The following is a 15380-nucleotide window of genomic DNA, read 5'->3' on the forward strand; positions in this document are numbered from 1 at the left end:
TTCACTATGCATTTGGGTCTATGATGAAACCATGAATATTTTTTTTTCAGTACAAAATTAGATAAATCTGTGCATTTATGTATGCTTGATTATTAAGATTATTGTTCTTGATTAGACTTGAGTGGTTACAAGTCTATGGTTGTGTAAGAAATTTGATTTTGGAATCTCACCAAAATGTCAATTCACTATGCATGGCGGTCTATAAGTGTGTGCGTATTTTGTTGGTGATTTCCTATTTAGGAAATATCACCCGGACAATCAAAGTTTTGGCCATAATATCAGCTTCTGTCAAAAGTGACCCTCCCCCCCAAGATAGGTTTATAAAAAGTGACCCTCCCCCTTGAACTGTTTTCTAAAAAGTGACCCTCCCCCCAATTCCCCCGGCCCACCCCCCTTTGTAATTACTGAAGGCTCCCTTATTCCTATCCCAAGACGTAGTGTTTTCCCTGACAGGGTGAATGTGTTTTAAGTTTGTTACGGGGGAGGGGGGGGGGCACTTGAAAAATCTGGAGAACTTTTTGTTGGATTCTCCCGCGCAGTGTTTGTGAATGCGGCCTTTTTAAGCGAACGCAAAAAAAGAAGAATTGGATGGTTTGCCAGGAAAGACCCTTCTCCTGTTTCGGACTAGCATTGAACCGTAGTGGCGACTGTCATTCATTTTTCCCTTTCCCCATTATTAAACTAGACGTTTCCGAGTGTGGCTATCAAGCATACCCGTGTAACGTAATCCTGCATATCTTTAGTCTTCTTCTGCTTACAAAGTCCAAGAGATGTGCACAGTTTTGTTAATTGCAATGGCAGGCCAAGGAAGAATGAATCAGCTTGAATAAGAAAGGCCTAACACACAAAACATAATGATTAAGTAATTTTTATTAATTGATGATTTACCTGTTACAGGCAATGCTAGTATGAGAAAGATATAAATTTTTGAAGTAAGGATGAGTACATGAACAATTCCTTATTCTTTGTGTATATGTATTAGTATACGTGAACCATGACACCGTGGTTAATAGAATTTAGAACTGATGGGTTTTGTCTTGATTGATTTCTATAATATCTTTTCGGAAACTAAATCTGAGCTACATAGTATAGTTCAACCCAATCCGTACGTGACAAAGTTCATTTGTATCGAAAAGTGATAAAATGTAATCGAAACCGAAGGAGACAGAGAAGCCGGTTTGAATTTTTATAAAGTGTTGATGACAAGTGTGTCTTCTTTCTACAATATTGCTAGCAGTTCTTTGGCTGCCACTTCTGCAAATATGACAAACAAATAAACTGCATATCTCCACGGCTGCAGAAGGTAATTTTCAGGAAGTTGTTAAGATTCGTCTGCCAACCTCTTATATGTTCTAGGATAGTTCAAAAAATGTAATAGGGAATAATATAAACCAACATCGGACCAAAACCACTGCCTCTTTCGACAATTTCATTCAGCAGCTACTTAAGAGGCACAGTTTGCTAAATAAAGTACAGGGCTTTCCTGATGTTTGAAAAAAGCTTATAAAGTTACAACTTGCTAAATAAAATAGTAAATACAAGGAAGTTTATGTCTTTTCATTGATAAAAAATGAGAATGCATACACTGTACTGCTTTAACTCATCTTTCAGGCTTATCTGAGTGTTGTTATAGTTACCATGACACTGACTCGTTTCTTTAAAAGCAATAGTTAAGGTAGAATGAGCCTCAAGGAGTTATTCGGACTCTTACATTTTACATTCTTTTCTGATCTACCGCTTGTGGGGTGTATTTTAAAGTCCATGGATGAAGAAAAATTTTGACAGTCTTAGCTCTTTAAAAATCGGAAATTTAATTCTTCTCCCTAGAGTTAACACATGGGTCGCACCCATTTTGATATCAAATATCCATATAAATGTCAGCCAATTTGTTTCTCTTGCCCCAAACTTTGCAAGGTGGGCTCTGACTTTTATTCTCGAACTGGTGAGACAAAGGTTGAAAGTTTCATTGCAGTGTGGAAAGTTTTAGCAACATTTTAAGTCTTTTACTTTCAAGGCACATACTACCTCAAATAGAGCAGGTATAAAAATAACAAAGTAAAGTCACATTAACTTCACATACGCACTATCATAACATGTCATTTAGTGATAATAAAGTTTGATTTTCCGTAACCATCTTGGAACGATAAAATAAGATGGTAGGATCACTAGGAACTATATCTACATGAGAGGATTGGAAGGACTTCATGAGTACTATAAAGCCAATTTCTAAAACTTAGGACAAGGCATTGATACGAAGCTAATGAAAGTCATAGAATGTGTTCCTGTGGAATATTTTTTAGTGTTTCGATCTTTAATAAATTTAACAATCTTTGAATCAATCACATTTGGATGATGATCGAGTTATTTGCTCGGGTACTTTCTCTCTTGTTTTGGCTATGTATGATAAGTTGGGATGCATGCTCTAAACGATTCTGTATGTTACAATTTCTTATTAGTCCTCTTTTTCTGCTGCATATTCTCACTAGTAATGCTGTTTGCTCGTTTAATCTTTCAAATGTCAAATCATTACTGTTTCACTTCCAGCGATGAGTATTTTATCAAGGACATAAATGTTACGTCGCATGTCTGAAATGTGGTCGTTTACATCATCCAGGTCCCAGTCCATTTCACGTGTCGCTCTTCCCACGGGATTGGACATTCGCCAGGTGCATGTCTCACCTTTGCCAACGAGATATACGGAGGGCGCTTCTAAAGTGAATGTCAAGAAGTAGTCAGTGCCCGGAACCAACATCATCTCAATTGGATCACTCTGTAAGCCGACTTCTGGAACGTGTGCCGAAGTCTCCCCACCATTGAAAGTGACTTCATGGAAATCACCTTTTACGTTCAAAGAGCGATCTTTTCGTTTTGCCAGGGTGATCTTGGTGACTTGATATTCGCCATGACCAGATCCTCGACCCTGTTGGGATGTAAAACGATATGACGATCGTTAAGTTTCCATTTAACGAAATCATTTCACTATACACTAAGATTGTGTATGACGATGTGCTCATTCAGTGTCACTATTTTCAACGATGAAACCGAGTGTCAATATGAAACAAGCATGAAGATATTGTTACCTTGAATGCTCTTGTCTTCAAGAGACAAGGAAGTCGTTGTTATTAACAAATTTTAGACGGAGAATTTTCTACATGAACATAGATGCACAAGTTGGAAGATGGAGAAGTATTATGTATAAGCCATTTAACTTACCTGCAATTGTATTTTGACGTAACCCTTGTCACCAAATACATTGGTCGCCAGGAACGAATTACCATCAATCAGAACTCGGAATCGCCCGGTCCATTTACTCTGGCGATAACCCTCACTTCCACTGAGTTTCAATTGTCTATGTGATCGCCATCCGACCACATAGTCTTGGCTTTGCGGGATCGGATATGGTGGTGCAATTGGCTTCTGTTCCTCACCAAACCGATGATCTGTGTTTCTTATCATGAAGGAAGTTATAGCAAAGTTGTTTAGTTGCTTAGCAGCATCAGTAATCGTTGTATCCTCACCATTTATCGTAGGAGGCGTCGCAAAGGGATACCCCATTTGGCGGCGGTCTGGATAACTACTGTCACGTGCTCCACAGTAACTCAGACTTCCACATGATGATCGGATCCGGAGAGAATCGATCGAATTGTCAGATATGAACACTGCAAGGCGGTATGGCTCACCCTGTCGGGTACCCCGTGGAAGTAACATGTTATATGGCCAACCACATTCACAGAAACCGCTCACAGTACGTGCAAGGGGAATTTCAAGGTCGTCCTGAACTGCTGCGTCACGTGGGTCTCTGCGAATTACTGAAGAATGCTTGTCTCGTCTGGTGATGACATCATGTGTTTCATTTGCCGCTAAAATGTACCTGAATTTATCCATTTCTATCCAGCGCCGGTAATCGTTCTGATGTTTGGCAGGACAAATGAATATGCGTATTGTTAATCGCAGTTCCTTTCCCGGCAGTCCGAACCGTTTGATGCGAATGTGATAGTAGAACTGCTCATGGTCTAGCTTGCCGAATTCAAACTGTCGCTGAGGTAACTCTAACACAGTATTAACTGTTTCGCCTGGGAAATCTTTCTTCTCCCAATCACTTCCGGACCACTTAGAAAAGCCCTCTGGAACCTTCTCCGATGTACTTATCAAGATGTCACTTTCAGCTATTCCTACGTCTGGAGCGTCAACTGCAATATCTGTTCTTCTACTGCCATGGTACTCTTCTATGAGATTATCTACGAACTTATGCCACCTGAAGAAAATGTGATCTCTTACAGCATGGTCAGGTGTTGACATATAAGTTCTGTTTCTGCCTTTCTGGCCCAGTCTACCAAATACCACATGACCCATGTTGTGAATGCTTCCATACACATCTTCGAAAGTTCGTGATGTAGCCTCCACAATGTGACCGACCCAGTTTGCTGAACTCTGTGCAGGATTTTCCAGGTCATTATTCTCTTCTAGCCGAATGGGGAAAACATTTGCATTATTGGTGGATCTTAAGATTCCCTGTCGAAAGGCTCTGCGAATGTTTGCTCTCCAGCGTGTAAACCTGGCCACCTCAGATCTTGGCCATCTCACTCCTGCTGGACGTGGTCGTACCCCGCGATGTTGTGGATGGTTGTGAAATTCTTCACCAGCATCACTACCAAGCTCATCGACCTCATCGAATCTCCACGGTTCAACAGGTTCTAACCCCCATGCTTCTCTATCTGCATCGTACCTGGCCAGCATCTGCTTGTGCATGTATGCAAACAACTCTCCCTGTCGATCTAGGTGGTAGGCGTCTGTACCTGGAAGACCATGCGCCCTATATGTTTCGTGCCAGTGGCGATGATGGTCGACGAAGTCTGCGTCGTGTCTCCAATAATTCATCCAGTGTTCTTCAGGTTGACCTATTGGTGGAGCCAAGGCATGGGCAGATGTATCCATCCCAGATGGTTCATCAATGAATTCTGGCACTTTGAGCCCATTGCTTCGAGCTAGAACATGATGAGTAAGGAATATCTTAAATGCGTACTTGATCAGGGTATGATTGTATCGACTGCTGAGCTGTAGAGAATGGATAAATTCTAGTGTTTCAACAATATCTTGGGATTCGTCAGCCTTGCTGAATATTTGCTCAATGACTTCATCAGATGCGAGGAGATGCTGGTCGTCAAATGCCGAAAATTCTGTAATATGTCCAAGGCCACTCTCATCTTCGTCATCATCATCTTCACTATCTGTATCTCCACCCATCCATTGCATAATTTCCTTAACCCATTGTTGAAGCTCCTTAGGTGTGGGTTTGATGTGCCTCCATGTTTCCCTGCTCTGTGCGTCTCTGCCAGACGGAAGGGTACTGATGTCACCACGTCTTATCTTCCATTCCATTTCAATTTCCTTAATGACATACTCTTTAACATTTCGAGATTTTAGGTCTTCGATCATGCGACTGACCTCCTCGTCTGCTCTACTGTGTTGGCCTTTTCTCAGTTTACTCTCGGCTCGAAGAAAGGCCAGACGCCGATACAGAATGTTGCCAGCAGGCTTTCCTCTGTTGTGCAGGTGATCAATTGCTTCCTGTGTTGATTCAAGGACTTCATCTGCAAGCAATGCTGGATCCTCCGTCTCGACAGTGATGGTTTTTGTCTGTGTTGGCATCACTTTCCTGGAGGAATAAGCAATATTTTGGCCACAAATTGCTGCAATCTCTCCGGCCCATTCTTTACTTCCATCGGAAGTTGCGAGTGTCTTAATGAAACGTTTTGTTGCCTCAAATCTTCGTGCACTTGAACCACCCAATGCTATGTACTCCCCTACTTCGTCGGTGAAGAATCTATCGAGCAGGCTGTCATCACCAGAATATTTGTGAATTGTAATTTTCACTGGTTTGGTGACAACATTGTAATTACCAAAAGTGTAGACAGCTTTGATGCGATAATCCCCTGGATGCTTGAAATAGAATCCATCCTTCCCATAAACTAAAGGCACAACTTCACTTACTCTGTCTGTCCCGTCTGTTGAACCAGTTGGATAAAGCGGTTTGATGTAACCAGCGATCGATCCACTTGCGAAAGAATCAACCTCCATTACAGTACCGTTTGGGTCTCTTATGTATATTTTAACCCAGTTCTCAGAAGGATCCAACTTACTTTCGACATAGATTGTCTTTGTATGATTATTCTTCAGTTTCAGTTCAAGTCTAACCACTTCCATTTGCGTGTAAGACACCTTACTCGATTTAATGGTGAACTGCAGTCTCTTCGAGAAGTGGTCATCGTCATCAGCATCTGCTGGCAAGCTGCTTGGTGGCAGATCCTTCAGAAATGGTGACACTCCAGGCTGCACCCAGTTTGACCGGCCATGGCGAAGGAACAGAATCTCCTCCTCGTCGAAGGAAAAGGTGAAATTCTTGAAGTAGGAACCCTCTCCATTTCTCCAGTTATATCGATAGTCGTTGTTCATGAAAGATAGGGAATCTGGGTTACCCTTGTCCCAGGAATGCTGCAAGTTGAATGTATGGCCCATCTCGTGCACAAAAGTATGGATGAATTTTCTCAGAGCAGTAGCCTTGATTTTATTCTTGATCTTATCACGACTTTCCGGGATGGTCATACCATGAAACCACTTGTGACCTGTGAAAAGAGCAAACCCTTTACGGTTCTTGCGATCGAACATTAACCCTGCTGTGCGAGGATCCCTGTAATGAGGAGCCAGCAGAATCCAGATGTTCCACTTGGAGGGGTCCTTGTCATGGTGTGTCTCCATAGCTTCATAAAGTTCAGCCAGAGTCCACGCCGTAGATGGGTCTTGGTCATGAACCTAGAAGGATAACGATGTTCAAAAGTTTTTATTTGCAAATGAAAGAAACAAGATAGATTTTGTGCCCCGTGTTAGCGATGACTCTTGTTATCTCAAACTGACAACCCGGTTGCGATGTGAAATGGACGAAGAGAGCTTATGCACCATTAGAGGAAACATTTGTATTGCATTCAAGACTTGATTTTTCTGGCATTGTTAAAAGGATCAACTGAAAACCCTAACATTAGGAACACCATCATGAACTGTTTGCAGAATTCGTGCAAATTAATTATGATGGGCATTGATCCTTTTAGCCTCTACAGTAATTTATATGTAAGAGAAGAAATTCATGATTACTGATCGCTGTATTTGAACAAAAGTAAGTAAATAGCAAGGTGATCTCTCAGTTTATATTGTTATAAAAGAGAACAATGTATCGAATGGAAAGCATAAGGCAAATTTTTAAGAGTGTAACTTTTTTCGGAATGTTTGTTTGTGTACAATAATTTGCGTTTTCACTAACCCTATTACAGTTAGCGTCGTCAACGGTGATTTTGATGCCAGCATCATCAAGGGCACTGAATACTGTGATTTCACGATCATCTTCGAGGTCCAAGGCCCTTTCAGGGTGGCTCGACGTATTGTATGTTGGTAAAAGCAACTGGTCACTCCCACTGTAGTCTATATCTACTTCAACATGCCTGAAATACTGGAAAAAAATCCCGTACGAAACAGCTGTATTTAATGTCCATGTTGGAATATCATAAGTAAGTGCAGGTTTAGGATTGTTTGGGTCATTAAGGCTTCCATGTACGTCAACATTTATTTTAATATGAGGCGTCTGACTGAATCTTGATTACAATACGTAAGACGAAGAATATTTACCTGGCTATATTTAATGCACTCATAACTAATATCAAGCTGGGGCAATATGATTTCTGCCTTCCAGACACCGTCTTCCTTGTGTGTCTTGACAGACAATTGTGTTGGTACCTTCTTGCCGTCCTCTGCGATAGCGATACCATAGCCCTGGAATAGATTGTCATACTCCTTCCTGAAAAGAAAACAATTGGTTGCATAATGATATTTAGTCTCGTATACATCATATATTTACATGCATGAATCAACGTCACCTAAATAATAACATCTCTCGAAATACAAACTGATGGGAGCTTTTGACTGAGAAAGTCTGTATAAATCAACCAAACAATTACAACTACAAGGAGAAGATATACGTTACCAAATTCCGTGATTTGACGGAACATTTTGATTTGGATACAGGGGCTCCTGGAGCCTGCGCTCATTATGAACATATGTAAATCATATGTCAACATAAGTAATACATATCTACCCGACACCTTCGCGTTTCCTAGGGCTATACTGTGATATGGACGAAAAGTATTAATCTGGAGATACTTGAGTCGTACTTGGACAAAAGTGCGTCTTTTGGTTCAATAGGAAATGGGATCGAAATTGAACGTTGAACATTTTAGAAACCGGCTAGGAGTGATTAGATTTTGGTGTCTGCAGCATATGGCTCAATGCATTACAATGAAGTGGTGGAAAGTGAATGATTATTTATGGTCGCACAAAGAAGCCGAATTGCAGACAATTTGCTACTCATGTACACACCAAGCTGTAGTCCAGTCTAATTATGCTCACAATTTGTGGTATTATCAAACGTGGTTGCCGGAAGCCATTTGTAATCAGAGTTTCAGTGTTCAATGTCTTATAGCCAGATCCTTTCGTTTAAAGACAATTTTTGAACTCAGCAATCTGGGTTCAAAGTTGGCATATGCACGTCAATTAGTTTTGCTGCGTGATCCTATATGACTACCATTATAGTATGACATATGATTAGGTCCTTTCATCAACTTGGAAAGAAATCAGGCCATGCAGGCTTGTCTGAGTTGCAGCTCTAGACATGAAACTATTGAAAGAAAATTGCCGCATGGTGGCCATACCTGATTGAATCACGACACATCTCGACATTCATGTGTACAGGCAGCATAGGGGGATATGTCCCTCTACCAACTTTAAACAAATATCCATTTAGGCATGTCTATAGGCCCTAGACGTGAAAAATGAGGCAAAATGTCCGCCTTTTGATATTAAATCATGTTGCAAAACAAATCGACGTGCATAATTATGCGTGACGTTTAGGGTTTTGCCTTGAAACCATAGACAGTAAAGAAACTATGTTGAAACCAACGTTGAAAGATATTGCGTATAGAGGTATATCTGAGGATGGGTGGAGGCAGATTAGACGCAGACGGACATGAACAAAGCATTCATTGACCGGACTCGACCGCGGGGACTAAAAACATTGATGGAAAAATGAACCCTTCACACGACAAAAGATGTGCGCAACTACCTGTTCCTATCAATTGCCAAGTATCGTGGGCCTGCCGTTCCTGTCGTAAATTTTGATAGGTTTTACGGTCAGATGTCCATGGCTAAGCTGTAAGTGTTGAAAACTAAGGTACTTATCCCTTGCAGTCACGCCTACTGGGTTAATGGGCTTCTGTAACTGCTTTTGGATCACTTTTTGTTGGTCTCGGAGTTCTGGACGAATGACATCTATATATATCTCAGAGCAAGAAGCTAAGTTCTAACTTTATTATCCCTCGCTTTTGTTATCCACTCAATGGCGTAAACGGAATTCTACTTGGGAACATGAGTGGTGATAAAATTGGTGGCGTTAATTACCCTGTACCATTCACTACGCTCACTGGCGAGTGGGAGGTGTTCCTTGCCAGGTTGTCATAGACCCTGGAAGGAGATTGTTTAAACGATAGAAGTGGGACTCCGCACGGTTCATGTTTAAACTATTCTCGATACTTTCACTGTCAACTATCTATTTATAGATGTTTAATGCTGAAAGTAAACAAAAAGTCAATAATATGTCAATGCTTCCATCGAACATTATTCTGTCGCGTCATCAAGCAAGTGCGAATTCGATAGAAAGTTGTTGCTTACTAAAAAAATAAACAAAAAAACCCAAAAAAACCCCCAGCACTTACGTGAGTTTTGATGACTGGAAATGAACTTTGACGTTACTATGTTGTATTAACTCCCCGCTGATGACATTCAGAACTGGAGAATACTTCCTGGGTTTGTCGACATCAACACGGAGTTCGAAAGTTTTTCCGTCAGTCTCAACACTCCGGTAGCTACCGCTGACAGGGTCACTCGTGACATCTGAATGTCGAGGAAAGACTACAGTGAAATAACCTTTACACTACGGACTTTAATTCATATCAAACTTTTCTTATCGACGGAACCATCTGTCAGACAATCAGTAATTATTGCAGTGTCACACTCCCATTTGTATTTATTGAATAGTTTTTATATTAAAGAATTATTATAGTTTTTATAGGAAAGTTTGTGACACGTAAATGTAATGTAAGCCTATAAGGCTTTACTCCTCAACATGGAAAACTGTGAATGTACGAGGCTAAATAAAATCCAAGCTGAACACTTGAATATGGTAAATAATGTAGCTCAAAATTTTGGGCTATTCGTGAACACCAAACCACCGCCAACATAGACTGGACAAACGTACCGATTCTGGACAATTCGAAAATAACAATGCCGACAAAAAGTTTCAAGGTCATAAATGAATATTCAATGCAGGCTTATAGAAAATAAACCCAAAACAGTACAATAAACTGGTATTCCGTGATAATATAAAAGTTGGATATAAAGTTTGTTGTTTTACATGTAAGAAGTGTTTGAGACAACATATGGTTGATGTGATAATGGTGGTACAGAGAAATGCTGATGGACTTTTAATTCCCGGATGTTCACAATGCTCGGACATATGTGAACACCCTTATGCTAGAATGCACAGCAGGTTCAAGCACTCAAGTTTACAGAATACTTTTCTAGTATGCCGCCTGGGCCTGAAGCCTATGAAGTGACTAAAACTGTAGTCTTATTTTTTTGGTGAATCAGAAAATATAAGTTTTATTCCGATAGACTTAGCACAAAAGATATCGGCCATTTAAAATGTCAAATATCGGTAAATCTGTAAATTTTAGATAATGTGTTTTTATATAATAGAATTTCCAGGGGATTCGCTGATTTTCATGCCTTGGTTGTAGAAGATAATGTTTCTTTGAGGGAAGTTTGAACTAAAAATTAAAACCTTCAGTTTGTAAACCTGTATCACCTTAAATACACAATGTAACTGGAGGAAGGGAGAGTGTCTCATTGCATCTCATGACATGACAAAGCAAAACGACACCTTTACCGGTTCGGTATAATAAAGCACGAAAATGATCGAGAAGATGATTAAAGTTATATGATTTGATCTGACGAGTCAGAATCACGCCTGTCTTCGAGAGATCGCTTGCACGTATGCTAAGTTAAATGCACGAAAAAGAAACTCCCATGCCGAAAACTAAAATCACACTTACCTTTTACGCGAGTCTTAATACTTCTTGGTGCAGCTGTCGAAAGTTAAAAAAAAAAAGATGAAAAATGAAGTTCAGATTTTAAAGGAAAATTGAACAGTCAGCCATTAATGCGTCCATAAAAACGAGGTATAATTTGTCGTGTTTCCATAGTGTTTGTGTTAAGTATGCGAAATGTTTGAGAAAAAGACATCGATCAAAGAAGTGGGAATACTGTAAAACCTCAGTGTCTTTGTGAAAGCAATTGGCCCTTCTGCAAATATGTAAAAATTAAAATTTGAATTCAATGTTTTTCAGATTGATTTTTTAATTGATATCAGTGAAGAACTTGGCTATTTTCTTCAACAGATTAAGACAATAGAAATAAATATCTTAATTTTACACTTTAACACGATTGCAACTAATTTGGGATAATTAGAGTTTTATATTTTGCATATTTCTCAAAAAGTATAAGGTGCCATATAGCTGAATGTTACAGTATCGCAAATCACTTATAAGAATAAGTGTGTAATATAAGAAGAAAAGCAGATGAGCTTACATTTGTAGATAAAATAGACATAACTTCACCATCCAATTATCCCAAATTAGTTTCAATCGTGTTCTTTCTTTTATGGTACAAGTAAAGCAAAGAGTTACCAGGACGATTGTGAGAATAATGGTAACACGATCAGACTCTGACCATCAACACATTTACACAATTTATTCTCAGTTGCAGAAACGTCTGTTGAGTCATCAGTCACTCATCGTTGATGATAGCCACTTCCTCTGAATCTGATTTTATAATACACTACCATGGCTTGAATTTAATAAAGTCATATCATGGTGACAGGCCGGCTTATATTTCGAAGGTCCGTTAAAATGACAGAAGCAGCGTTGAATTTGCGCTGTTCAAGAAAATTACGCGGTTTATTTACACTATAGTTGAAGAAGTCTGACCTCATCAGGTACATTGTTTTCTGTAATTAGATGAGGATTTATAATTATTGTTATCTGTGTAGAAATTGCACTAACTACTGAGTAAAGTTTCGAAACGCACCACTGTGAAGTGACAGTAGTTAATATGTTTGCACTGTCCTTCGGGACGAGATCTCAGAGTGCCACATTGAGCATCGTTTCCGAACCATTTTAAGCTATTACGTTACTATCGGAACATTGACACGTAATTTTCTGTAATAGATTAAGCGACACTCCAACAACATTGTAAACGTTGGAAAAATGTGACACCCCCTTTTGAAATGTGGTTCTACGGTATATTCAAAGGACATTTTATCACGTACACTTCTGCGTCAACCGCCTTGCCGTCTCAGTGGCTATTCAGCTCTTGTTTGTTCGAGGTCAGAGACGTTCGCATGCAACAATTTGCGGTATTGGGACAATTGAAGGCATGCAGAAAAACGGTTCAATGAAACCCTGTCAGCATTGTCGACGGGGAACCTTGAACGGAGTTTACGTGTTTCAGATGACAGTGGCCCTAGTTTAATTGGCTCACACCTTAAAATAATCAAAAAGGTTAATTATCCTGCATAGGCCCGCCTTTACTCATTCTTTATTTAAAGCATTTTTGGAGACGAAAACAAACACCTTGATATATCATGATTTCCTATTTGAATAAAATAAACATTTCATGATGCAACTTGATCATTTGATATATCCTACGTGTTATGTGATAATTTTCTTTTAAAATTATCCAAATTTCCCTGCTTGAAAGAGTGAATCTTTCACTGTTTCACCCCAGACTTAAAAGATTTTTTGAAAATGGAAAACTATCTACACCAGAGAGAGAGAGAGAGAGAGAGAGAGAGAGAGAGAGAGAGAGAGAGAGAGAGAGAGAGAGAGAGAGAGAGAGAGATCAAAATGGCAAAGCTTAATGTAACGGCATTATTATTTTTCACAGGCTGACCAATAGCTTCTTCATCGACTAAAGGTTATTTCAACCACGTTCTTACCGAGAACTAGCTTGTACTGATGCTGACTCCCTTTCTCCTGGATTTTTCAATGGATTTTGCAAGTAACTGGATGCCCGACATTTTGTTTGATATTACCAACAGCAATTGAGCGAAAAACAAATCAAGAAGCAAAACAACAAAAAACCCTAACATTTATTTTGAGCAAAACAATAATCACCAAAACATAATTTTATTTCGCGGTGTGTGGCTCTACCGTACCGTTCCTCATTGGCGATCGCTTAAGCCTATATGTATTTCACTACTGCAAGATTATTTTACGCTTTCATTACAGCCGATACGTTACCACAGAACGCCTGATAATATCAAGTTTGTATGCAACGTCAGCGAGAACTCCAAAACAGGAACAAGTCAAGGTCACCACCTCTCTACAAAATATCATGACGGGTCAACGAATGGCATGATAGTCGACGTCTTATTATCTTGGTGAAACACATATAATCCTGCGAACAAGCGTCGAGTCTGTCTAAATGTGTAAAAAACACCGTCTTTGTGCACTGTTTATCGCCCCCGATTATAATCATTAGCGTGGTTATCAACATTTCAATTGAAAAAGCAGTAATCGTGTCAATATATCTACCAACCTTGCAAGGCAGTACCAGTCGCCATGTTTGCACTCGCAGCACAGTTTGTACTGAATGAAAAGACACTATTCCTCCCGGCTTCTCTTTCGTTTTGTATTACAGCGACACAAGGCCGTCACTTATATAGATGCCTGTTTACCATATAATTTGAGGTTAAGGGTCGTTGCCATGGAGTGCTTCGTATCTAAAGAAAGGGAAATGATATTTTTTGCGAGACTCACATTATTCAAATGGGAGAATTAATCAAGGATCACAGCTTATTCTGAAAAAAATGCATAAAAAGGGGGAGGCTTGCTCTTGTCGTGGCAGTAAAGGTCAAATGAAACATTTGTTTACGTCAGTGAGGTCGTTGCTTAGGTCGTAAACAAAGGCGAAATACGGGTCAGCGTCATGGAATAAACCGACATAGTTTACCGCCGAGAACTGAGCTGCTGTTATGCGCTGTTCACAAACATATCTGAAGGGAGAAGAGGCCTGCGGCATTGTGAAAAGATTCCTCTTTTTTTTAGATCCTCGACAGACAAAAAATAATTCTAGTACATCCCTTCCTACAGGTATTTGGAACTCTCCTGCACCACCTGTCGGTCTCAAATGACCTGAATGCTATAATGAATGGGTACATTTACTGTGTGCTTTTACTGTACACTGCTTAGAGCTTGCCCAAGCTTTGTCAAATGTCAACCTTTTATTTTTATAGTGTTGTAATTTATCCCTATAAATTAAATTTTATCAAAGTTATACAAATTTACAAACACTTAAAGACATCTTAGGCAAGATCGCCTGTTAGGTATTGATTCACTAACTACAGGGATTGAGCCGTGTGGTTGTAGGTACAAGTGTCATAGTTAGTTTATTAAGTGCCAATGGCCGAAAAATGAAAGTGCATTACTTTTGATAATGTTTTTACTGTCTTTTTATTTTGTCAACGACATGATGATTTATGTTGCACTCCCTATCAAAGTAGAACACACCCCAGGACAAGTCATATTTTCAGAAAAATGATAATCGTTCAAAGGGACCACTGCCTTGAAATATATAGCATTTGGTTTGTTATCGTCAACAGTTGATTAGTCCAGCCCTTCAGCAAGATGTCGACAGTGACTTGTACTGGCCGTGTATGGTCTGGCTGTGTTGACAAGCTTAAAGCTGAAAGTGATTTATTTATGTAACACGTTTTGTGAAGTATACTTAGAAATTACATTGAAAGACTATTAAACTATCACAAAAATTTGCTGCTACTTCTTTAAATAATTTTATTTGTCATTCATATGAGAAATCTTGCGCACCTCTAGTACTGTGTTTTCTGCCGCTTTTGTCCGTTTTTTCATGCTGTTTTGTGTACCACAGTATCTGCTGTTGTACTGAATCAGGATTAGAGATTTCGAAGTACTCAGTAACCTCCTTTATATAGTGTATGTTTATTCTTTCAGTGAAGCTTCATACAGAGTTCATTCCAATAGTTTCAAGTAAAACAACGCTTGAAGATATAATAGCCTACTGCATGCAAGGAAATTCAGCGGTCCTTTAATTCAATATAAGGCAAAAAAGACATTGATGGTGAAAATAGGAAATATTATGAACGCAAATGTATTTGCTACTGAGAGTCTTGGAAACACTATCCACTT

The 15380-nt window shown here is 39.5% G+C and overlaps 1 protein-coding gene across 2 annotated transcripts; it reads right to left on the bottom strand.

The window, feature by feature from the left end:
* Positions 1-852: 852 nt before the first annotated feature.
* On the bottom strand, positions 853-14038 carry LOC139130837 (uncharacterized). Of its 2 annotated transcripts, XR_011551993.1 has the most exons (8): positions 13756-13894; positions 11211-11243; positions 9813-9990; positions 7675-7843; positions 7313-7498; positions 3214-6810; positions 2234-2920; positions 853-2178 (listed from the first exon to the last, which is right to left on the bottom strand). XR_011551993.1 is itself a non-coding variant. In XM_070696634.1 (7 exons), exons 1-7 carry the CDS (start codon positions 13778-13780, stop codon positions 2519-2521), a joined length of 4590 nt encoding a protein of 1529 aa, XP_070552735.1. In that variant the 5' UTR covers positions 13781-14038; the 3' UTR covers positions 853-2518. The 2 variants fall into 2 exon arrangements, 1 of the variants encoding a protein (XP_070552735.1); XM_070696634.1 differs by having other exon boundaries at positions 853-2920; positions 13756-14038.
* Positions 14039-15380: the final 1342 nt, after the last annotated feature.

Source organism: Ptychodera flava, chromosome 4, assembly GCF_041260155.1.
Source record: "Ptychodera flava strain L36383 chromosome 4, AS_Pfla_20210202, whole genome shotgun sequence".
NCBI classification, from domain to species: Eukaryota; Metazoa; Hemichordata; class Enteropneusta; family Ptychoderidae; genus Ptychodera; species Ptychodera flava.

Bases quoted from the DNA above. Each gene is read 5' to 3' on its own strand.
- LOC139130837 (XM_070696634.1), bottom strand. From the start codon at position 13,780: ATGGCGACTGGTACTGCCTTGCAAG. The intron at 6,811-7,312 runs GTTAGTGAAAAC...TTATCCTTCTAG, and splicing joins ACGACGCTAACTGTAATAGG to GTTCATGACCAAGACCCATC. The intron at 2,921-3,213 runs GTAAGTTAAATG...ACATCCCAACAG, and splicing joins ACGTCAAAATACAATTGCAG to GGTCGAGGATCTGGTCATGG.